Source organism: Somniosus microcephalus, chromosome 1 (genome assembly GCF_052327205.1).
Source record: "Somniosus microcephalus isolate GS21.2 chromosome 1, FLI_Smic_1.0, whole genome shotgun sequence".
NCBI classification, from domain to species: Eukaryota; Metazoa; Chordata; class Chondrichthyes; order Squaliformes; family Somniosidae; genus Somniosus; species Somniosus microcephalus.
Window position 1 is genome coordinate 31,218,934 of NC_140987.1, and position 25,986 is coordinate 31,244,919.

Below are 25,986 nucleotides of genomic sequence, written 5' to 3' on the forward strand. Positions count from 1 at the left end.
CCCTTATTATTCCTTACCTCCACCCAAACTGTTTCACTATCCTGCTCCTTTGACCCAATATCATTTCTCTGTATTATAGTGATTCCTTCCTTTATTAACATAGCCACCCCACCTCCTCTCCCTTCCTGCCTGTCCTTCCTGATTGTTAAATAACCTGGTATGTTTAATTCCCAGTCATGGTCACCCTGCAGCCATGTTTCTGTAATGGCCACAAGATCATACCCATATGTCATTATTTGTGCCGTTAACTCATTCATTTTGTTACGAATGCTACGTGCATTCAGATAAAGAACTTTCAAATATGTTTTGTAACACTTAGTTCCTGTTTTTTCCCTTTTTAGTACTTTACTTTTTACTCCATACCTTCTGTCCCTTCCTGACACATTCTGTTTTTTAATTCCCCCACTGCTACCTAAGTCTATGACCTTCTCTGTTGTCATTTCTATTATTTGCTCTCTAGAAACCTCCCCCCCACTAATTAGTTTAAAGCCCTCTCTACAGCCCTAGTTATATGATTCGCCAGGACTCTAGTCCCAGCACTGGCCAAGTGGAGTCCGTCCCAACAGAACAGCTCCCTCCTGTCCCAGTACTGGTGCCAGTGTCCCAAGAAGCAAAACCCATTTCTCCCACACCAGTCTTTGAGCCACGCATTTAACTCTTTAATTTTATTTATCCTAGCCAAATTCGCTCGTGGCTCAGGTAATAACCCAGAGATTATTACCCTTGAGGTTCTGTTTTTTAATTTGACCCCTAGCTGCTCATACTCCTTTAACAGAACCGTCTTCCTTGTCCTATCTACGTCGTTTGTACCAACATGGACCACGACAACTGGATCCTCCCCCTCCCACTGCAAGTTTCTTTCCAGCCCAGAAGAGATGTCCTTAACCCTGGCACCAGGCAGGCAACACAGCCTTCGGGACTCCCGCTCTTGACTGCAGAGAACCCTATCTATCCCCCTAATGATACTATCCCCTACCACTACAACATTTCTTTTTACTCCCTCCACTTGAATGGCCCCCTGTACCACGGTGCTGTGGCCAGGTTGCTCATCCTCCCTGCAGTCCCCGCTCCCGCCCTCACAGGGAGTAAGAACCTCGATCCTGCTGGACAAGAACAAGGGCTGCGTCTCCTTCAACACTACATCCTGGATCCCTGTACCTTCCTCACTCGTAGTCACACCGTCCTGTCCCTGACCACGGACTACATCTGCAGTAATTAACTTCATAGGTGTGACCATCTCCTGAAACATAGAGTCCAGGAACTTCTCCCCCTCCCTGATGTGTCGCAGTGTCCGAAGCTCGGTCTCAAGCTCCATAACATGGAACTTGAGTTCCTCTAGCAGCAAACACTTGTCGCAGATGTAATCACCGTTAGCCTCAATGGGGTTCACCGGCTCCCACATCTCGCAACAGTAACACATCACCTGCTCCATTCTATATAATTAATTAAATTTCTTATTATTAGTTATGAAGACCCTGCCCGGATATATATGATAATATCACACCACTATTCAATAGGACTTACCAACTTAAAGGTATGAAGGAGAAGAGAAGGAAGAAAACCAACCAACCAGCTGATCACCAACCTCCTCCTTGAATACTGTCTGTGGAGCCTGTTTGGTTGACTCGTCTCGCTGCTCCTCCTCCGCAGTGCTGTCTAAGCCTGGGAGTGGGGAATAAAACAGAACAAAAAACACACCCTCACCTCCCACTTATCCGAACTCTCCCACTTAGCAAAACTCCAACAGCACTCAATGCACAAAGCACTCCGTGCACCGCACTAGCCCCTCCCCTTTTATACCTGGATTCTACTTCCTGTTTAAACTGCCCAAGAGTTTAAAAAACCCTTAAAAAATTAAACTTACTTCAAATAATTGACTTCTTAACACACTAAAATTCACAAAATACACTTAAATGATTTTTCTCCCACTTAGCAAAACTCCAACAGCACTCAATGTACTTTGGTTCTGTCTTCACAAAGGAGGACACAAATAACCTCCCTGAGATGTCGGGGAACATAGGGTCTAATGAGAGGGAGGAACTGAATGAAATCAGTATTTGTAGGGAAATAGTGTTAGGGAAATTGATGGGATTGAAGGCCGATAAATCCCCAGGGCCTGATAATCTACATCCTGGGGTACTTAAGGAAGTGGCCCTAGAAATAGTACATGCATTTCTGGTCATCTTCCAAAATTCTATAGACTCTGGAACAGTTCCCATGGATTGGAGGGTAGTTAATGTAACCCCACTATTTAAAAAAGGTGGTAGAGAGAAAACGGGGAATAATAGACCGGTAAGTCTGACATCGGTAGTGGGGGAAATGCTAGAGTCCATTATAAAAGATGTAATAGCAGAGCACTTGGAAAACAGTGACAGGATCGGACAAAGTCAACATGGATTTACAAAAGGTAAATCATGCTTAACTAATTTACTGGAATTTTTTGAGGATGTAACTGGTAGAATAGATGAGGGAGAACCGGTGGATGTGGTATATTTGGACTTTCAGAAGGCTTTCGATAAGGTCCCACATAAGAGATTAGCATGCAAAGTTAAAGCACATGAGATTGGGGGTAATGTACTGACTTGGATAGAGAACTGGTTGGCAGACAGGAAGCAAAGAATTGGAATAAACGGGTCTTTTTCCGAGTGGCAGGAAGTGACTAGTGGGGTACCGCAGGGATCGGTGCTAGGACCCCCAGCTATTCACAATGGCCCAGAAATTGGTGTCGGTGGCTTCCCGCGGGTGCAAGTCCCCGACCTTCACTTACATAGCATGCCAACAGTTGAAGCCTGGCCCTGCGTGGATTTCCTGTCAGTGGCCCGATTCAGCTCCCGGCACGCTGTGCTTGCGTGATCCAGCGGCGTAGTTAGTTCGATGAGCCGGCTGGGATCACGTGAGCACTGGGCAACCAATCGGAGGTTGCAAAAGTTCATTCATGAGTTTGATAGTAAGAACTGTCAAACTCATGAAAACTCCGGGCGCCCAAAACAGTACTTAAACTTCAAATAAAAGTTAAAATAACATCCCACTAATTAAATGAACTATTAATAACTGTAAAAAACTAATTTAAACAATTATTCAAATTTTTGAAAAAAATAATTTTTTAACAAATCGGGTCTAAAAATACACTTACCTTACTGTAAAGTCTTTAAAAATAATAAACCTGTGGGAAAAAATGTCTAACTTTAATTAATATACCACTTACCTTTTAAAACTAAGTACTTACGTCTGCTTTTTTCTCGCGGATAAACTGGAGGCCTTATCGCACGGGCAACCCTGTAAAAAAAAAAGGAATTTCAGCGCGCACGCGCAGACTCCTGCGTGCACGCGTTCCACCTCTGAACCCCTTGGTTCAGAGGAAAGGAAATGCCGCTTTTCCACGCATGCGCTGTGCATGCTGAAAACCGGCACTTCCATCGGGGCCACGCATGAGTACACGGTGCTTACTCACGCGTTGGGACCCGAATTACTGGGCCAATATATATTAATGATCTAGATGAGGGAACTAGATGTAATATCGCCAAGTTTGCAGATGACACAAAGCTGGATGGTCATGTGTGCTGTGAAGAGGATGCAGAGAAACTCCAGTATGATATGGACAGGTTGGGTGATTGGGCAGATGCATGGCAGATGCAGTATAATGTGGATAAATGTGAGGTTATCCACTTTGGTGGCAAAAACAGGAAGGCAGATTATCATCTCAATAGCAATAGATTGGGAAAAGGGGAAGTGCAAGGAGACCTGTGTGTCCTTGTGCACCAGTTGCTGAAGGTAAGCATACAGGTGCAGCAGGCGGTTAAGAAGGCAAATAGTATGTTGGTCTTCATAGCGAGAGGATTTGAGTACAGGAGCAAGGATGTCTTGCTGCAGTTGTACAGGGCCATGGTGAGACCACACCTTGAGTATTGTGAGCAGTTTTGGTCGCCTTATCTGAGGAAGGATGTTCTTGCCATGGGGAGGGAATGCAGCGAAGGTTCACCAGACTGATACCTGGGATGGCAGGAATGACGTATGAAGAGAGATTGGGTCAATTAGGCTTATATTCGCTAGAGTTTAGAAGAATGAGAGGGGATCTCATTGAAACTTATAAAATTCTAACAGGACTAGACAGACTAGATGCAGGAAGGATGTTCCTGATGGTGGGGGAGTCCAGAACCAGGGGTCACAGTCTAAGGATAAGGGGTAAGCCATTTAGGACAGAGATGAGGAGGGATTTCTTCACCCAGAGAGTAGTGAACCTGTGGAATTCTCTACCACAGAAGGCAGTTGAGGCCAATTCATTCAATATATTCAAGCAGGAGTTAGATATATTTCTTAAGGCTAAAGGGATCAAGGGATATGAGGAGAAAGCAGGGACAGGGTACTGAATTTGGATAATCAGCCATGATCTCATTAAATGGCGGAGCAGGCTTGAGGGGCCGACTGGCCCACTCCTGCTCCTAGCTTCTATGTTTCTGTGTTTCTCTCTACATAAAGACTGGCCAAACCAAATTAGCAATAATACTGTGGAGGATTAATTCCTGGAGTGTGTACGAGATGGTTTTTTAGACCAGTACATTTATGAGCTAACTAGGGAAAAGGCTATCCTAGATTGGATATTGTACAATGAGAAGGGGTTAATTAATAATCTTGTTGTGCAGGGTCCTTTAGGGAAGAGTGACCATAACATGATAGAATTCTTCACTAAGATGGAAAGTGATGAAGTCCAATCTGAAACTAGGGCCTCAAATCTAAACAAAGGAAACTACGAATGTATGAGGAGTGAGTTGGCTATGATAGATTGGGAACTTCATTAAAAGGCATGATGGTGGATAGGCAATGGCTACCATTTAAGGAACGAATGCATGAATTGCAACAGTTATACATTCCTTTCTGGCTCAAAAACACAAAAGGAAAAGCGGCCCAACCATGGCTAACAAAAGAAATGAAGGATAGTATTAAATCCAAAGAGGAGTCATATAAAGTTGCCAGAAAAAATAACAAGCCTGAGGATTGGGAGCTGTTTAGAATTCAGCAAAAAATTACCAAGAGATTGATTAAGAGGGGAAAAATAGAGTATGAGAGTAAACTTGCAAAGAACAGAAAAGCGGATTGTAATAGCTTCTACAAGTATGTAAAAAGAAAAAGATTAGTGAAGACAAACGTAGGTCTCTTACAGTCAGAAATGGGAGAATTTATAATGGGGAACAAGGAAATGGCTGAGCAATTAAACAAATACTTTGGGTCTGTCTTCACGGAAGAGGACACAAATAACTTCCCAGAAATTCTAGGGAACCAAGGGTCTAGTGAGAAGGAGGGATTAAAGGAAATTAGTATTAGTAAAAAAAAGTGCTGGAGAAATTAATGGGACTGAAAGCTGATAAATCCCCAGGTCCTGATATTCTGCATCCCAGAGTACTAAAAGAGGTAGCCATGGAAATAGTGGATGCATTGGTTGTCATCTTCCAAAATTCTATAGATTATGGAACAGTTCCTGCAGATTGGAGGGTGGCAAATGTAACCCCACTATTTAAAAAAGGAGAGAGAGAGAAAACAGGGAACTACAGACCGGTTAGCCAAACATCAGTAGTCAGGAAAATGCTAGTGTCTATTATAAAGGATGTGATAACAGGACACTTAGAAAATTTCAACGGGATTAGACAAAGTCAACATGGATTTATGAAAGGGAAATCATGGTTGATAAACCTACTGGAGTTTTTTGAGGATGTAACTGGTAGAATAGATAAGGGAGGACCAGAAGGCCTTTGATAGAGTCCCACATAAGAGGTGAGTGTGCAAAATTAAAGCACAAGGGATTGGGGGTAATATACTGGCATGGATTGAAAATTGGTTAACAGACAGGAAACAGAGAGTAGGAATAAATGGGTCTTTTTCAGGGTGGCAGGTGGTGACTAGTAGGGTACCGCAGGGATCAGTGCTTGGGCCCCAGCTATTCACAATATATATCAATGATTTGGATGAGGGAACCAAATGTAATATTCCCAAGTTTGCTGACGACACAAAATTAGGTGGGATCGTGAGTTGTGAGGAGGATGCAAAGAGGCTTCAAGGCGATTTAGACAAGTTGCGGGAGTGGGGAAATACATGGCAGATGCAGTATAACGTAGATAAATGTGAAGTTATCCACTTCGGTAGGAAAAACAGAAAGGCAGAGTGTTATTTAAATGGTGATAGATTGGTAAATGTTGATGTACAGAGGGACCGGGGTGTCCTTGTACACCAGTCACTGAAATCAAACATGCAGGTGCAGCAAGCAGTTAGGAAGGCAAATGGTATGTTGGCCTTCATTGCAAGAGGATTTGAGTACAGGAGCAAGGGTGTCTTACTACAGTTGTACAGGGCCTTGGTGAGACCACACCTGGAGTACTGTGTACAGTTTTGGTCTCCTTACCTAAGAAAGGATATACTTACCATGGAGGGAGTGCAGCAAAGGTTCACCAGACTGATTCCTGGGATGGCAGGACTGTCATATGAGGAGAGATTGGGTCGACTAGGCCTGTATTCACTAGAGTTTAGAAGAATGAGAGGGGATCTCATTGAAACGTGTAAAATTCTGACAGGGCTAGACAGACTGGGTGCAGGGAGGATGTTTCCACTGGCTGGGGGGTCTAGAACGAGGGGTCACAGTCTCAGGATACGGGGTAGGACATTTAGGACTGAGATGAGGAGAAATTTCTTCACTCAGAGGGTGGTGAACCTGTGGAATTCTCTGCCACAGAAGGCTGTGGAGGCCAAGTCACTGAATATATTTAAGAAGGAGATAGATAGATTTCTAGACACAAAAGGCATCAAGGGGTATGGGGAGAGAGCGGGAATATGGTATTGAGATAGAGGATCAGCCATGATCATATTGAATGGCGGAGTAGGCTCGAAGGGCCGAATGGCCGACTCCTGCTCCTATTTTTCTATGTTTCTGTTTCTACCAACCCAAAAAATTAGCATATATTAAAAATCCAGTTTCCCTATTTGCCGAGCTGGGATTCTGAACTCAAAACTTCTGTTTTGTTCATCCAGTACCATAACCACTGGGCTACCATACCAGTATTTATACTATAACCACAACATCAGTATGGAGTGACAACGTTTTGCAAAGTTGTAATATAGTAGTGTGAGCGCACCCTGAGAGATCCCCTCCACAGTTGATGTGAGAACGGAGGGACTGTCTTTCTGAAGTGGTTAGGTCATGTCCTCAAAACGAATGATGAAGGGAAGACACGTCTGTAGTTAGATAAAAATGAATATTCTGCAGCCTGTCCCGATTACCTCAGCGGATCAAGGGGCGCCTGTGCTGAACTTTTAGGGTAGGCGTAGAGAAGATGTTTCCACTTGTGGGGGAGTCCAAAACTAGGGGCCGCAAATATAATATAATAGCAAAATACTGCGGATGCTGGAAATCTGAAATAACAACAGAAAATGCTGGAAATACTCAGCAGGCCAGGCAGCATCCGTGGAGAGAGAAACAGAGTTAACGTTTCAGGTCTGGGACCCTTGTTAACTCTGTTTTTCTCCCCACGGATGCTGCCTGGCCTGCTGAGTATTTCCAGCATTTTCTGTTGGCCGCAAATATAAGATAGTCATTGATAAATTTAATAAAGAATTGAGGAGAAACTTCTTTACCCAGAGAGTGGTTAGAATGTGGAACTTGCTACCACAAGGAGTAGTGAAGGCGAATATCATAGATGCCTTTAAGGGGAAGCTGGATCAGTACATGAGGGAGAAAGGAATAGAAGGTTATGCTGTTAGGGTGAGAGGAAGTAGGGTGGGAGGAGGCTCGTGTGGAGCCTAAACACCAGCTAGTTGGGCCGAATGGCCTGTTTCTGTGCTGTAAATTCTATGTGATTCTATGTAACTTTCTTTCAGGAGATTAAATGGGTGGGAAGGAGATGATGAAGTGGAATCCATGATAATCTTTCAATGTGCCTGGCCTGTGAGGTGAGGGATGAAAGCGAGAACATAAGGAATCGTGGAACAGGGAAAGGCTCAGTGGTAGCACTCTTGCCTCTGACTCTGAAGGTCATGGGTTCAAGCTCCACTTCAGAGACTTGGGCGTATAATCTATGCGGACACTTCAGTGCAGTACTGAGAGAGTGCTGTGCTGCCCTTTGATGAGACAATGGCCCAGAAATTCGGGTCGGAGACTACCCGCGGGTGCAAGCCTCCGACCTGCACTTACCTAGCGCGCCGGCCGTTGAGCTGTGGGCCCGCGTGGGATTCCGATCCTGGGCCTCCTCCAACTGCCGGCGCGCAGTGCTTGCGTATCCCAGGGGCGCAGTTAGTTCAATGCGTCCCCTGGGACAACGTGGGCCATGGAGAGCCAATGGTAGCAGGGAATGCTTCATTCATAAGTTTGACAGGAAGAGCTGTCAAACCTATAAATACTATAAGCACTAAAACTTCAAATAAATTTTTAAAAACATCACATTTTTAAAATAACTATAAATTACATGAAATAACTATTTTAAACAATAATTTAAATTTTTGAAAAAATTAATTACATTTTCTAACGGGGCTAAAAATAAACTTACCTTTTAAAGTATTTAAAAATAATAAACCTGTGGAAAAAATGTTTTAATTTTAATTAATTCACCACTTACCTTGTTAAAAGCAGGCCTTGCGCCTACTTTTTAAAAGTGTAACTGCTGGAGACTTACTCTCCCGGAGAAACCTGCAAAAAAAACGTAAGTTTGATGCGCACGCACTGCCTCTCTGGCGCACGGGTTCCACCTCTGAACTCCTTCTTTCAAGGGAACGGAAGTGCCGGTTTCCCGCACATGCGCGGTGCATGCACGAAACCGGCACTTTCGTTGGGCCTACGCGTGGGTACCCAGTGCGTACTCACCCGTGGGGACCCGAATTTCTGGGCCATTAAGCTGAGGCCCCGTCTGCCCTCTCAGGTGTAAAAGATCTATAAAGAATAGCAATGAAGTTCACTTGGTGCAACGGCCAACATTTAGCCCTCAAACAAGACCATTAAAGCAGATTTTATAGTAGCCTGTTCTCATTGCTGTTTGTGGGACCTTGCTGTGCACAAATTGGCTGCCGCATTTGCCGACTTCACAGCAGTAATTACACTTCAAAAGAATATCATTGGTTGTGGAGCACTTTGGGGCATTCTGGGGAAGAGAGTGTCAGTTGTGGCTCAGTGGGTAGCACCACCACTTCTCTAGATCAGAAGATTGTGGGTTCAAGTCCCACTCAGAGACTTGAGTACAAAAATCTAGGCTGACACTTCAGGGGGGTGTTGCACTGTTGGAGGTGCCGTCTTTCAGATGAGACAATAAACCGAGGCCCCGTCTGCTCTCTTAGGTGGATGTACAGTGGCTATGCTTCAAAAAAGTACTTCATTGGCTGTAAAGTGCTTTTGGATGTCTGGTGGTCATGAAAGATGTTATATAAATGTAAGACTGTGGCAGAGCCACTAAGGGACTCTGAACAACTGTACATAATTCTCTTTAACAATCTGTTAGCTACAGCCTGAACCCGTATCTTTGTATGTAATGCGATGATGTCATGCCGTTAATCACGTAATCTTCCAACGGCGGGAAAAACGTGATGATGTCATGACACCGTCCACGGGACGGCCCTGGCAGTCCTCGTGGAGCCTTCGAACTGTAAAGACCTGTATCCGTAGTTCTCTTGCATTTGTCTGTTAAACTCAGTTAGTTTTACATTAAACTTCTTTTGATTGATCGCCTGAGTCGATCTCAGTCTCTTGATAGGAATTAGACCATTCCTACATTGGTGACCCCGATTTTTGCGAACAATATTCACAGAAGGAACGAAGCATGGAAGCAAACTCCGTTGCATTGAAGCTGCCGCATTTCTGGGAGCAACAGGCGACCTCGTGGTTTATCCAAGTTGAAGCCCAGTTCGCACTGTGGAACATCGTTGCGGATCAGACCCGTGGTCTCCGCACTCGACGGCTCCACCGCCTCGCGGATCGTCAGCCTGCTTGAGAACCCCCCGGACGACCATAAGTATGAAGCACTCAAGGCGCGGTTGCTACAGATCTTCGGGCTCACGAAGTCGGAGCGCGCCCGACGACTGCTCGCTATGCCAGGCCTCGGGGACTCCAAGCCTTCCGAGCTAATGACCCAAATGCTCATACTCCTGGGCTCCGAACCGGAATGCTTCCTCTTTAGGGAGCTATTCCTCAGCCAATTATCGGAACAAGTACAAGCTGCCCTGGCCAGGTCCGAAGTCACAGACTGCGCATCGCTTGCTGCCGAAGCGGACAAGATCTTTGCGGTTACGCAGCAGTACTGCGCTGCCACGAGGCGCCCATCCCCCACAGACGCCGCCCCAGCTCCTCAACCCGCGGGGCTGTGCTTCTACCATGCCCGTTTTGGCGCGAAAGCAAGATGTTGCCGCCCTCTCTGCAGCTTCTCGCCCAAAAATAAACAGCAACTCTGCCAAAAGAGGATTGGGTCTAATGGGTGCCCCGCAGCTGCGATGGCAATCGGAAATTCAGGCAAGCTCCTGTTTATCACCAACTCCCTCTCCGGTAGGCGATTCCTATGCGACTCCGAGGCGCAGTGTAGCATCCTACCCACGTCAGCTCTTGATGTACAGGCTGGAAGGCACGGCCTCTCCCTCGAGGCGGCTAATGGCGGGGCTATTCGGACCTTCGGCAGACGGCGAGTCCAGGTGTGCTTCGGCGGCCAGCGGTTTTACTGGGAATTCGTTACGGCCAAGATCTCTCAAGGCATCCTCGGTGCGGATTTCTTGTGCGCCAACAGCCTCCTGGTCGATGTAAGGAACCGACGGTTAATCAATGCGGTCACGTTTCACTCTATCCCTTGCCACCGCAGTAACGCCATGTCGCGCATCATCTCCTGTGCTTTCCCGACTCCAGATGAGTTCACTCGCCTGCTAGGCGAATTTCCAGACCTGACCAGACCCACCTTCTCCTCTACGGCCACGAAACATGGTGTCGAACACCACATCACCACTATGATAGCAAAATACTGCAGATGTTGTTTACGTCCTTGGCCTCTTGTATTGTTCCACGGAAGCTCAACGTAAACTCGAGGAACAGCACCTCATCTTCCGATTAGGCACTTTGCAGCCTTCCGGACTCAATATCGAGTTCAACAATTTCAGATCACAACCTCGGCCCCTATTAATTTTTACTTGTAATTTTTCCACTCCTTTCCCCCCCCCTTTCCTTTTGTTTCTCTCTCCCACCTGGCAGCTATCTCTTGCCCTGCCAGTACACTTCACACCTAATCTCAGCCTATTACCATCTCGTCTGGCTTCGAATACCTTTTATTGTCTCTTCTACTTCTTTTGTCTCTTTCACTTCTTTTGTCCGATCGCAGCCCTGCCAGTTTTGAAGAAGGGTTCGACCCGAAACGTCAACTCAAATTTCTCTCCACGGATGTTGCCTGACCTGCTGAGTTTTTCCAGCATTTTCTGTTGTTATACCACATCACCACTACTGGCCCCCCGGTCTATGCACGGGCCCGGCACCTTGAACCTGGCAAGCTCCCGGCCGCGAAAGCAGAGTTCGTCACAATGGAACGGATAGGGATTATTCGCCGGTCTAATAGTCCCTGGTCTTCGCCTCTCCACATTGTCCCGAAACCTGGCAGCGGATGGCGGCCATGCGGCGACTATCGATGCCTCAACGACGCCACTACTCCTGATCGGTACCCGATCCCTCATATCCAGGATTTCTCTGCCCATTTGGCGGGAAATACCATTTTTTTCCAAAGTCGACCTTGTCCGTGGCTCCAACCAGGACCCGGTGCACCCGCAAGATGTCCAGAAAACTGCAGTCATCACCCCATTCGGCCTTTTCGAATTTCTGCGGATGCCGTTTGGACTGAAGAACGCTGCCCAGGCTTTCCAGCGCCTGATGGACTCCGTACTCCGGGACCTCAAATTCATATTTGTCTACCTGGACGATATTCTCATCGCCAGCCCTAACAAGGAGCAGCATATCGGTCACTTACGCACCCTTTTTCGGCGCCTCAGCCAACACGGCCTGATCATCAACCCGGCCAAGTGTCAGTTCGGCCTGCAACAAATTGATTTCCTGGGGCATCGCATCACCTCGGAAGGAGCAGTTCCTTTGCAAATGAAGGTGGAGGCAGTAACATCTTTCCCACGCCCACAGAATATTAAGGCCCTGCAAGAATTCCTCGGTATGGTAAACTTCTACCACCGTTTCGTGCCTAAGGCAGCACTGCTCATGCAGCCCCTCTACGAGGCCCTCAAGGGCGAGTCTGGCAAGGATCCGGTAAGCTGGACGGTCGACATGGACCGTGCTTTCACTGACACCAAAGGCGCCTTGGCCAGCGCGACCATGCTGGCGCAACCGCTGCCAGGAGTCACCATCACCCTCACCACCGACGCGTCAGACTACGCCATTGGTGCAGTACAAGAACGGTGGGTAAACGGAACATGGCAACCGCTGGCGTTCTTCAGCCGTCAACTACGGCAGAACGAGCGAGCGTACAGTACCTTCGACCGGGAGTTGCTGGCTCTTTTTCTGGCCATCCGCCATTTCCGGTTCTTGTTGGAAGGACGTCCTTTCACCGCTTTTGTGGACCATAAGCCACTAACTTTTGCCATGGCCAAGACCGCCGAACCGTGGTCAGCCCGACAACAACGTCAGCTATCGTTTATCTCTGAATTCACTACAGATATTCAGCACGTGGCCAGTAAAGACAACCTGGTGGCAGATTGCCTCTCCCGCGCGACCGTTCATGTGGTCCAGCTTGGCATCGACTATGCCCTCATGGCCACAGATCAAGCCTCGGATCCGGAGGCGCAGGCTTACCGAACCAGCCCCTCTAGCCTCCAAGTGGCCGACGTCAAATTCCATGCCGCAGGCACCACGCTACTTTGTGACGTCTCCATAGGAGATCCTCGCCCTATCGTGCCGGTCGCCTGGCGCCGCAAAGTGTTTGACGCCATACACGGATTGTCACACCCTGGAATGAAGGCCTCGCACAGGCTGATGTCGTCCAAGTTCGTTTGGCAGGGCATGCATATGGATGTCCGCGACTGGGCCAATACCTGTGTGGTCTGCCAAAAGGCCAAGGTGCAGCGTCACATCAAAGCTCCATTGGCCACCTTCGCTGTTCCGGAGCGACGGTTCGATCACGTGAATGTGGACCTGGTGGGGCCACTTCCACCTTCCCATGGGTTTACACATATCCTAACGATGGTAGACCGCACCACTAGATGGCCAGAGGCAGTTCCCTCGTCATCCACCACTTCGGCAGACGTAGCCAGGGCATTCATCTCCTCTTGGGTCGCCCGTTTCAGGGTACCTGCGGACATCGCTTCTGATCGTGGACCACAGTTTTCCTCTGAGCTCTGGAATGCAGTGGCTCAGGGGCTCGGCATCAAGCTACATCGCACCACAGCCTACCAACGATTTCACAGGTCGCTCAAAGCCGCACTGCGGGCCAGCCTCCAAGGCGCTGGATGGGCAGACAGGCTACCATGGGTCCTGTTGGGTCTTCGAACGGCAGCCAAGGAAGATCTTCACTCGTCCTCGGCAGAGCTCGTCTATGGCCAGCCACTACGCGTACCAGGGGATTTCCTTCCGACTCCAACAGAGCCATGGTCCACATCCGACCAACTCATCAGCCACCAGGAGGCAGCCAGGTGTTTCGCACCTGTACCAACATCGCAGCACGGCTTTCAGAGCTCACACGTCCCAGCAAAGCTGAAGAACACCGAATATGTGTTCATCCGCCACGACGCTCATCGGGATCCGCTCAAGGCCCCTTACACTGGTACTTTCCGCGTGCTAGAGGCAGGAGACAAAAGCTTCTCGGTGGATATCGAGGGTAAACCGGACCACATTTCGATGGACCATTTGAAACCGGCACACTTGGAACTTGACCGTCCCGTCGAGACCGCACAGCCGCCAAGACGTGGTCGACCGCCCACAGTTGCCATGCCAGGACAAGCGCAACCACCTGACAGCCTGCCCGCTGTCCAGCAGCTTCCACTTCAGGAGTACAGAAGTCGCTCTGACAGGCTTGTCAGGCCTCCTCGCCGTTTTACTTTTTCCGTTAAAGACAATTCTGGGTGGGGGGGGGGTGGGCACATGTGGCAGAGCCACTAAGGGACTCTGAACAACTGTACATAATTCCCTTTAACAATCTGTTAGCTACAGCCTGAACCTGTATCTTTGTATATACTGTTTGCATGTACAGAGCGCGGTCCCTTTAAAAGCGCGGGCAAACGCGATGACGTCATGCCGTTAATCACGTGATCCTCCAACGGCGGGAAAAACATGATGATGTCATGATGCCGTCCATGGGACCGCCCTGGCAGTCCTCGTGGAGCCTTCGAACTGTAAAGACCTGTATTCGTAGTTCTCTTGCATTTGCCTGTTAAACTCAGTTAGTTTTACATTAAACTTCTTTTGATTGATCGCCTGAGTCGACCTCAGTCTCTTGATAGGAATTAGACCATTCCTACAAGACTTTCTTTTTTATGTAAAAGGTGCTATATATATGCAAGTTCTCTGTTATTAAAATATTTTAAAAATTAATTCTCGGGATATGGGCAACACAAGGCCAGCATTAATTGTCTATCCCTCGCTGCCCTTTAGAAGGTGCTGGTAGGCCTTCTTCTTGAACCGCTGCAGTTCTTGTGCTGAAGATATTCCCACAGTGCTGTTAGGGAGGGAGTTCCAGGATTTTGACCCAGCGACGATGAAGGAATGGCGATATACTTCTAAGTCAGGATGGCGTGTGACTTGGAAGGGAACTTGGAGGTCATGGTGTTTCGATGCACCTGCTGCCCTTGTGCTTTTTTGAAATTAATTCCTGGGATGTGGGCGTCGCTGGCAAGGCCAGCATTTATTGCCATCTCTAGTTGCCCTTGAGAAGGTGGTGGTGAGCTGCCTTCTTGAACCACTGCAGTCCGTGTGGTGAAGTACTCCCACAGTGCTGTTCGGGAGGGAGTTCCAGGACTTTGTCCCAGCGACGATGAAGGATTGACGATATATTTCCAAGTCAGGGTGGTGTGTGACTTGGAGGGGAACTTGGAGGTGGTGGTGTTCCCATGTGCCTGCTGCCCTTGTCCTTCTAGGTGGTAGAGGTCGCGGGTTTTGGAAGTGCTGTCGAAGAAACCTTGGCGAGTTGCTGTAGTGCATCTTGTAGATGGTACACACTGCAGCCACGGTGTGCCGGTGGTGGAGGGAGTGAATGTTTAAGGTGGTGGATGGGGGTGCCAATCAAGCCCGGCTGCTTTGTCCTGGATGGTGTCGAGCTTCTTGAGTGTTGTTGGAGCTGCACTCATCCAGGCAAGTGGAGAGGATTCCATCACACTCCTTACTTGTGCCTTGTAGATGGTGGAAAGGCTTTGGGGAGTCTAGGTGTTGGGTTCGGGAAGTCCTGCCAAAGCTGCCTTGGTGACTTGCGGCAGTGCATCCAGTACATAGAACACACAGCAGCCATGGTACGCTGGTGATGGAGAGAGTGGATGTTTAAGCTGGTGGATGGTGTTCAGCATGAAGGAGTACGAATTCCGTAGCTGAGGGAGGGCAGCAGGTGGTAATCAGCAGAAGGCTTCCTTGCCCGTATTTGAGCTGAAGCCTCGAGACTTCATGGGGTCTGGAGTCAATGTTGAGGACTTCCAAGGCCACTCCACTCCGACTGTATACCACTGTGTTCCCTCCCCACTGGTGGGTCTGTCCTGCCGGATATACCCAGGGAATACCCAGGGATTGTGATGGAGGAGTCTGGGACGCTGGCTGATAAGTACGACTCTGTGAGTACGACTATATCAGGCTGTTGCTTGACTAGTCTGTGGGACAGCTCTCCCAACCTAGATACCTGTGCCCAGATGTTAGTGAGGAGAACATTTCCTTTTAAATGTTCAAGCAGCTCAGAACTTGCACTCTCCAACCAAATCTCGAGCAAAAATGAAAAGAAGGAACAGATGCCTATTATCTCTCACGACTGACAGCTCATAAAAATTCAGCACAGAAGACGACTTTCTTTGCAGTGAGAAGTTGCTTAGCTGGAATCGCATTCAAGGAAGATAGCATGTGTCACTGCACTCCTAAAGGAGAACTTCTGGCAATGTGATCAGCGACATATGAATGCGAGTATTCTTCCTTCTACTTCTTTCTGACGAGAAGCCTGAGCGGGGGGAATGTGTGACAAGCTGCGAGCACCGAGCCTGCAATGTTCCAGAAGAAAAGGAGAAACACAGTGACAAGCCTTGAAATCCAAATGCACCAACGGCCAAGTTTCGATAATTCAGTCACTGAGGTAGACCTTGACTTTGTGCGATCAGCAGCGTGCTAGCGAGCCGGCAGCCCGTTTCACCTCACTCCCCGGTTTTTACTTCCGTTGAAGTTGGGGGAGACTGACTGTCGCTCGCTTTACACTATCGATCGCACAAAGTCAAGACCCAAGACATAAGAAATAGGAACAGGAGTCGGCCAAATGGCCCCTCGAGCCTGCTCCGCCATTCAAAAAGATCATGGCTGAACTTTTAGATCAACTCTACTTTCTCGCCCTATCCCCATTTCCCTTAGTGCCCAAAAATCTATCGATCTCAGTCTTGAATATACTCAACGACTCATTGAAACATATTAAATTCTTAAAGGTCTTGACAGGGTAGATGCTGGGAGCATGTTTCCCCTGACTGGGGAGTCTAGAACCAGGGGTCACAGTCTCAGAATAAGGGGTCGGCCATTTAGGACTGAGATGATGAGAAATTTCTTCACTCAAAGGGTGGTGAATCTTTGGAATTCTCTACCCCAGAGAGCTGTGAATGCTCAGTCGTTGAGTATATGCAAGACAGAGATCGATAGATTTTTGAATACTCAGGATACCAAGAAATATGGGGATAGTGCGGGAAGGTGGATTTGAGGTTGAAGATCAGCCATGATCTTATTGAATGGTGGAGCATGCTCGAGGGACCGAATGGCCTACTCCTGCTCCGCATTTCTTACAAGCATCCATAGCCCTTTGGGGTAGACTCCAGATTTATGTTGCTGCTGCTTCATCTAGGGTCAGTTGAAATTGCTTTGCATCTCTATGAATGCGGCAGTATAACTGCAGTCTTACAGACCAAAAGGAAAGACTAAACTATTTTGATGTGGAGATCAATGTAACAATGCAACAGCGTACTGTTGCACCTGCTTGCATGTCGTTTGCATATTCACGTGTTAACAGGTGAGTTCTTGAGGTGTGACGGTGACATCCTACAGAAGCTCCACTTGATTTCATTTTGTACTTTTTAACATGGTAAAATCACAAGAATTGTTGTCACTGTCACCGTCACAGTACTTTGACAGAAGTAATTATGGATCGAGACAAAAGGCACTCGTTAAGTATTTCATTCAGGAAGGGAAACAATGCAAAGAATTATCAATGAACCATTGCCATTTATCATGTATTTCATATTGCTGCATTCCATGTAATAGGAGAAGACTCATGCGCTTTGATACGACTGAAAATAAATCTGGCACCCATCCATCATCTCTTTTGAAAAGAAACATTCCTGTTTGATGTCACATGCTACAAAGTTTTATGTCGCAGTTTGACGTTATATCACGACAAAACTTTCTATTGTACTTCCACTGGAAGTCAAACACAAACATAAATCATAGCGGAACTGCGAAAATGGAGAAACCCATAGTGTAAAGTCCATCAAGAGAGCTGGACCCAGAACCTGCTGAGGATTTGAGGGTCACCGAACTATTGAGGCTGATTAGGGTTCGCATATATCGCCATGGAGAAATGGTCAGGTGAGCAGGCCTTGAGGGCTGAGGCCTGTTTCTTGCCCAGCGCGCACAGCGTTCCGCTCTGCAGCCAGGCTACATTTTAAGTGCAGTGGCCAATTATCACGCACTGTGCTCATTTAAAAGGTGAGATAAGAGACAAGAACCGAGAAAAACAAGTTGTTAGAATGGAAAACATGCCCAAATACGGCATTATGCCAGTAAAAGGCCTGAAGAAGAAACACACACAAAACATCCCAACTTGCAAGGATCTTTAGGGGAGCCGTGTGCGACATTGGAAGAAGACGGTGTAGGAAACGAACCTTCTTATCTCCCAAGACAAAGGAACTGATCATTCCTTCGTTCTTGAGTTGCGCTTGCCAGAAAGATTGTATGAGAAGCTACGGTAAAACTGTCGCGTCTGCCCATCAAATAAAAATTCTTTCGAATTAGAAAATAGCTACGGTTCCTCGCTTGATCCTTGACCTTTCGTGTTCTGAACAAGAGAGAGAGAAACCCCTGCAAAAATTAAGATAATTTAGTGGTTCCATTTTCCATGTGTAACCGGTTTCTGCGGTGGCCAATTTCCTATAGGCCCTGCCGCAATCGCCAATTATTGTAAGTGGTTTCGCCCTGCCCGTAGTGAGCACGCAAACCCCCTTACTACAAGTTCTGGACGATAGGGATTACTGAGGACAGATTGGAACACGGACAGCGTTTTCGGGCTCACCCGTACAGTGTTTATTAAAGTTAATAAAAACCACTCCACTCGCATACAGCATCAAATTACTGTACCACTAATGGTGTGGAGGACGAATTATTGGAATGCAAGCAAAATGGTTTCCTGGATCAGTATGTGGAGGAACCAACCAGGGAACAGGCTATTCTGGATCTGGTACTGTGTAATGAGAAAAGATTAATCAATAATCTTGTGGTAAAGGGGCCTTTAGGGACAAGTGACTATAATATGATTGAATTTTACATTAAGTTTGAGAGTGATGTAGTCCAATCTGAAACTAAGGTCTTCAATCTAAACAGAGGAAACTACAAGGGTATGAGGGACAAGTTGGCCATAGTAGATTGGGAGACTACACTAAAAGGTATGAAGGTGGACATATAATGGCTAACATTCAAGGAAATAATGCATAATTTGCAACAAACATATATTCCTCTAGGGCAAAAAAAAACAAAAGGAAAAGTGATCCAACCGTGGCTAACAAAAGAAATTAAAGCTAGTATTAAGTCAAAGGAGGAAGCTTATAAAGTTGCCAGAAAAGCAGTCAGCCTGAGGATTGGGATCTTTTTAGAAATCAGCAAAGGGGGACCAAGAAATTGATAAATGGAGAATGGAATATGAGCACAAACTAGCGAAACATATAAAAACTGATTGTAAAAGCTTCTATAGGTATGTGAAAAGGAAAAGACTGGCGAAGGTAAATGTAGGTCCTTTACAGTCAGAGACGGGAGAATTTATAATGGGGAATGAGGAAATGGCCGAGGAATTAAACTTTGCTTCTGTCTTCACAGAGGAAGACACAAAAAGCCTCCCAGAAATAGGAGAAAAACAAGAGTGTGACAAAAATGAGGAACTTAAAGAAATTATTATTAGTAAAAAAACAGTACTAGCAAAATTAATGGGACCAAAAGTCAGTAAATCCCAAGGACCGGATGACCTACATCCTAGGGTTTTGAAAGAGGTGGCCATTGGAATAGTGGACGCATTGGTTGTCATCTTCCAAAATTCTTTAGATTCTGGAACGGTTCCTGCAGATTGGAGGATAGCAAATGTTACCCCGCTATTTAAGAAAGGAGGGAGAGAGAAAACGGGGAACTACAGACCTGTTAGCCTCACATCAGTAGTTGGGAAAATGCTGGAATCTATTATAAAGGATGCAATAACTGGGCACTTAGAAACTAATAGTAAGATTGGGCAGAGTCAACATGGATTTATGAAAGGGAAATCCTGGAGTTCTTTGAGGGTGTAACTAGTGGAGTAGACAAAGGGGAACCGGTAGATGTGGTGTATCTGGATTTTCAGAAGGCCTTCAATAAGGTTCCACACAGGAGGTTGGTGAACAAAATTAGGGCACATGGAATTGGGGGTAATATACTAGCATGGATTGAGAATTGGTTAACAGACAGAAAACAAAGAGTAGGGATAGCGGGTCTTTTTCAGGATGGCAGGCTGTGACTAGTGGGGTACCACAAGGATCGGTGCTTGGGCCCCAGCTATTCACAATCTATATCAATGATTTGCATGAGGGGACTAAATGTAACATTTCCAAATTTGCAGATGACACAAAGCTAGGTGGCAGTGTCGGTTGCAAAGAGGATGTGAAGAGGCTTCAAGGGGATCTCGACAGGCTCAGTGAGTGGGCGAGAACATGGCAGATGGAAAATAATGTGGATAAATGTGAAGTTATCCACTTTGGTACAAAAAACAGAAAGGCAGAGTATTTCCTAAATGGTGAAAGATTGGGGAATGCAGATGCTCAAAGGGACTTGGGTGTCCTTGTACATGAGTCACTGAAAGTGAATGTGCAGGTGCAGCAAGCCATTAGGAAGGCAAATGGTATGCTGACCTTCACTACAAGAGGATTTGAGTACAGGAGTAATTATAGGGCCTTGGTGAGACCATACCTGGAGTACTGTGTACAATTTTGGTCTTACCTAAGTAAGGATATACTTGCCATAGAGGGAGTGCAACAAAGGTTCACAAGATGGATTCCTGGGATGGCGGGACTGTCATATGAGAAGTGATTGAGTAAACTAGGCCTGTATTCACTTGAATTCAGAAGAATGAGAGGGGATCTCATTGAAGCATACAAAATTATTACAGGGCTTGACAGGGTGGATGCTGGGAGAATGTTTCCCTTGGTTGGGGAGTCTAGAACCAGGGGCCACAGCCTCAGGATAAAGGATAGGCCATTCAGGACTGAGATGAGAAAAAATTTCTTCGTACAGAGTGTGGTGAATCTTTGGAATTCTCTACCCCAGAGGGCTGTGGAGGCTCAGTCATTGGGTATATTCTAAACAAAATTCGACAGATTTCTGACTAGTAAAAGCATTAAGGGATATGGCAATAGGGCCGGTGAATGGAGTTGAGGCAGAAGATCAGCCATGATCTCATTGAATGGTGGAGCAGGCTCGAAGGGCCGAATGGCCTACTCCTGCTCCTATTTCTTATGTTCTTTTGCTGTTTATGGGAACTTGCTGTGCGCAAAGTGGCTGCCGTGTTTCCTACATTACAACAGTGACTAAACTCCAAAAGTACTTCATAGGCTGAAAAGAACTTTGAGACGTCTGATGGTCGTGAAAGGCGCTATATAAATGCAAGTCTTTCTTTCTTATTGAACACTTCATTGAAAGCAACGGTGCACTGAAAGGCACTTTTGGAGTTTCAGAAACGCCATTCTTAGCTGTAGAACTTTGTTTTGGTGCAAAACTCATTATCCACTCAGTTTGTTTGCATTGTTTTAGTTCCTTTAGCTGCTGGTTTTGGTTGTGGTCTACATTATTGCAATTTTGCATTTATTCGAAGCTTCCAATTTTTGGTCTGTGTTTTGTGTGTAGTTGCAATTGAAGAAGCCACAACTACATTTCTGAAAATGGGTACCTGATGAGTATAGGGAGGTGATTTTAACCCTACACGCTCAGCAGAAACCTGGTGGGGGGGGCAGTTAAAATCGCCCTGGCTCTTACCTGTCCGAAAGCCGCCATGATCACAATTTTAATCCGCTCTCCTGAGCAGGCAGCAAGGAGATGCGCCTGGACCCAACAGGGTCCTTCTTTACATATGCATGCTGCGGCCCGACGACATCATTGAGTCCTGACTGTAATCCGCATTATAATGTGGATAAATGCAAGGTTATCTACTTTGGTGGCAAAAACAGGAAGGTGGATTATTATCTGAACGGCAATAGATTGGGAGAAGGGGAAGTGCAAGGAGACCTGGGTGTCCTTGTGCACCAGTCGCTGAAGGTAAGCATGCAGGTGCAGCAGGTGGTTAAGAAGGCAAATGGTATGTTGGCCTTCAGAGCGAGAGGATTCGAGTACAGGAGCAAGGATGTCTTGCTGCAGTTGTACAGGGCCTTGATGAGACCACACCTTGAGTATTGTGTGCAGTTTTGGTCACCTTATCTGAGGAAGGATGTTCTTGCCATGGAGGGAGTGCAGCGAAGATTCACCAGACTGATACCTGGGATGGCAGGAATGACGTATGAGGAGAGAATGGGTCGATTAGGCTTATATTCGCTGGAGTTTAGAAGAATGAGAGGGGATTGTAGTGATCAATAGCATGTCATTCTATAGTGGACACTAGGTAGAGCCGGAGAGCTGTATATAGCTGTATGTATAAGACTACACTACCCAGCTATATATATATTAAGACTACATTACCCATGAGGCTAGGCTACCCACAAGGCAGCAGTCAAGATGGAAGCCTCTACAAGATGCTGTACAAGTCCACATGTGCCCAATAAAGTAATTAGCAAAAGCTAGCTGTGTTCATAACAAGAATGTCTATTTATTAATGAACATAACATGGTACCAGGGTGGTGAAGATCTGCTGAAAATTGTGAAAAGCGACATGGAGAATTTGAAGACACCAGAGTGTTTGAAACTCACAGAAAAAATCGACTACAATTGGCAGACTTTTAATCAGCAATTCGAACTCTACATTGCAGCCATCGGATTCGGTACGAAGCCAGACGCAAGGAAGATAGCGTTGCTGCTTACGGTTGCAGGCCCACAGGCGATAGAGGTATTTAATACATTTGTATTTAATCCAGCGGAGAACAGAGACAAATTAGACGATGTGCTACAGAAATTTGATGCACATTGTTCTCCCAAAAAGAATGAGACGTATGAAAGATACATCTTCCGTTCTCGGACACAGCAACAAAATGAGACTTTTGATAGCTTTATAACTGATCTGCAACTGAAAGCACAGACATGTAATTTCTCTGAGCTCAAAGCATCCATGATTCGTGACCAGATTGTGTTTGGTATTCATGATAAAAAAGTCAGGGAACGTCTGTTGAGAGAAACCAAACTAAATTTGGAAAATGCGGTGAAAATATGCCAAGCCAGCGAACTAGCTCGAAAGCACGCGCAGACTTTCAGTGAAATCAATAATGATGCGATTGTAATGAGTGATAATGCTGCTGTCAGTGCTGTGTCCTATAAGGGGAAGAAACATGGGCAGAACAGAAATGAAAAGCAATCGGAGGATGACATTTTTAATTGTAAATGCTGTGGTTACAAACACCAGTTAAGACAATGCCCAGCGTTTGGAAAAATGTGCACAAAGTGTAATGGAAAGAATCAATTTGCCAAACAATGCTTTTCAAAAGTACAAACTAAGAAAGGGCAACGAGTTAATGTAATTGAAGACACTGATTTAAGTGAGACATTTTTTGTCAGAATGGTGTCATGTGACGATATCAAAAAAGATACAGAAAATGTGCAGCCCTCAGAAATGGACAATGCTGAACATAAAGTCAATGCAGTAAAAGTGGACAAATGGATGATCCCACTGCAGGTAAATGGAGCATTAGTTACCTTGAAACTAGACACTGGGGCAAAAGCAAACTTAATCAGTATGAGTGACATTAACAATATGAAAGAAAAGCCCAAAATACAGGAAAAAGTCAGTACTACTGAAGAACTATAATAGACAGAAAATAGATAGTTTAGGTGTATGCAGACTTAAAGTGACAGTCAAAGACAAAGTGCATCATCTCATGTTTTCTGTTGTGGCTGAAAGACTTGATTCGATACTAGGTGACAAAGCTTGTGAAGACTTAGAACTGGTCAAGAGAGTCTACCGTATAAACTGTGCCATAAGCAGACCAGATGACTCAGGTGATGAAGCAGAGAGCCCATCAAGGATAAAAGGGCCAAAGGGTATGCATGTCTTCAAAAAGCTTAGCTTCTCCAAGAAGAAAGAAAAAGACTTTAAGGTCAAAGAGAAGCCAAAGGAAGAAAAGCACAAAGAGGAAAAAGACAAGGAGAAAAAATCCAAAGATATAACCGCAGCAGATGTTGTTAAGCAGTGGAAAGAGAAAAAGAAAAAGAAGAAGCCTGCACCAGAGCAGGAAGCAGTTCCGGTGGATACTCCTTCTTCCCTCAGGCCAATCTTTGGTGTTCCATTAGCCGAGGCTGCTGAGAGGACTATGCTGTATGATGGGATCCAGCTGCCAGCAGTTTTTCGAGAGTGCATTGACTACATTGAGAGTTATGGCATGAAGAGTGAAGGAAACACTGAAACCCTCTCCAAGCAAAGATCGCAAGGAGACCTCGATCTATACAAGAGCAGATTGATGACAATGCCGCAACTGCATCTTGTCATTCACCGCCAGAACAATCTCATGAAGACACATCAGACTTACCCGTGTTGAGAAGATCCACACGTGAAGTAAAAAAGCCTGATAGACTTAATCTTTGAGTACAATGTAAAGTTTTGAAAATGTTTATGTTTATAGAGCACTAACAAAAGTGTTACTGATATTATCTTCATTGCATTCTTGAAAGTTGATTGATACTGATTTTGTTAAACCTCAAAGAAAGGGGGATGTAGTGATCAATAGCATGTCATTCTATAGTGGACACTAGGTGGAGCCGGAGAGCTGTATATAGCTGTATGTATAAGACTACACTACCCAGCTATATATATATATTAAGACTACATTACCCATGAGGCTAGGCTACCCACAAGGCAGCAGTCAAGATGGAAGCCTCTACAAGATGCTGTACAAGTCCACATGTGCTCAATAAAGTAACTAACAAAAGCTAGCTGTGTTCATAATAAGAATGTCTATTTATTAATGAACATAACAGGGATCTCATTGAAACTTATAAAATTCTAAAAGGACTAGACAGACTAGATGCAGGAAGGATGTTCCCGATGGCGGGGGAGTCCAGAACCAGGGGTCATAGTCTAAGGATAAGGGGTAAACCATTTAGTACAGAGATGAGGAGGAATTTCTTCACTCAGAGAGTGGTGAACCTGTGGAATTCTCTACCACAGAAGGCAGTAGAGGCCAATTCATTAAATATATTCAAGAAGGAGTTAGATATATTTCTTAAGGCTGAGGGGATCAAGGGATATTGGGAGAAAGCAGGGACAGGGTACTGAATTTGGATGATCAGCCATGATCGCATTGAATGGTGGAGCGGGCTTGAGGGGCCGAATGGCCTACTCCTGCTCTTATCTTCTATGTTTCTATGTTTAACTCAGGCCTGAGTGGGGAATCCACCTGGAGTTAAAATCGGGACCAATATTTCTCTATTTGCTGGTTTGGGAGGAGGAAGGGGAGGATCTGAGGAGGCATGAGAGGGGGAGAGGCATTTAGTCTTGACGTGGTCTGTGCAAAACACGCCTCCACTACATGCATCTACAGACAAAGGCAGGCGGACCTGGAGACGTCTGAGGATACCTGCCTTTGTCACTGCGGCAGATTCTGGGGGTGGGGGGACGGGTCGTGGGGGGGCGTGTGGCGGCAGGAATTCAGCCAGCTCCAAGTTTGAGACAACTGTCAGTTCAGGCCCGGGAGGAGAGGGAAGGCGATCCATGAAGCGGCCTCAAATGGGTCGGCAGTGGGCTGGGCTTTCCGTGGGTGGGCCCGCCAATAAAAAGGAAATTCAAAGCTCCCTGTGCTGTTTTTTGAACGGTCCCTTTAAGGAACACTGGTTAAGCCATTCATCGTCTGTTAAAACCGGGTGGAGTGTGCACGGCGTGTAGACTAGAAACATAGAAAAATAGGAGCAGGAGTCGGCCATTCGGCCCTTCGAGCCTGCTCCGTCATTCAATATGATCATGGTTGATCCTCCATCTCAATACCATGTTCCTGCTCTCTCCCCCATACCCCTTGATCCCTTTTGAGTCTAGAAATCTATCTAGCTCCTTCTTAAATATATTCAGTGACTTGGCCTCCACAACCTTCTATGGTAGAGAATTCCACAGGTTCACCACCCTCTGAGTGAAGAAATTTCTCCTCATCTCAGTCCTAAATGCCCTACCCTGTATCCTGAGACTGTGACCCCTCATTCTAGACCCCCCGCCCCCAGCCAGGGGAAACATCCTCCCTGCATCCAGTCTGTCTAGCCCGGTCAGAATTTCATACGTTTCAATGAGATCTCCTCTCATTCTTCTAAACTGTTGTGAATACAGGCCTAGTCGACCCAATCTCTCCTCATATAACAGCCCTGCCATCCCAGGAATCAGTTTGATGAACCTTCGCAGCACTCCCTCTATGGCAAGTATATCCTTTCTT

General features: G+C 46.2%; 1 protein-coding gene across 1 annotated transcript in view; it reads left to right on the forward strand.

The window, feature by feature from the left end:
- The first annotated feature begins 12,262 nt into the window (after positions 1 to 12,262).
- LOC147124013 (polypeptide N-acetylgalactosaminyltransferase-like 6) overlaps positions 12,263 to 25,986 on the forward strand; it is a 184,186-nt gene continuing 170,462 nt past the window's right edge. The window contains exon 1 of the mRNA XM_086002743.1: positions 12,263 to 12,397. Within this exon, the coding sequence (XP_085858869.1) occupies positions 12,263 to 12,397 (135 nt within the window). The remainder of the gene's footprint in view (positions 12,398 to 25,986) is intronic.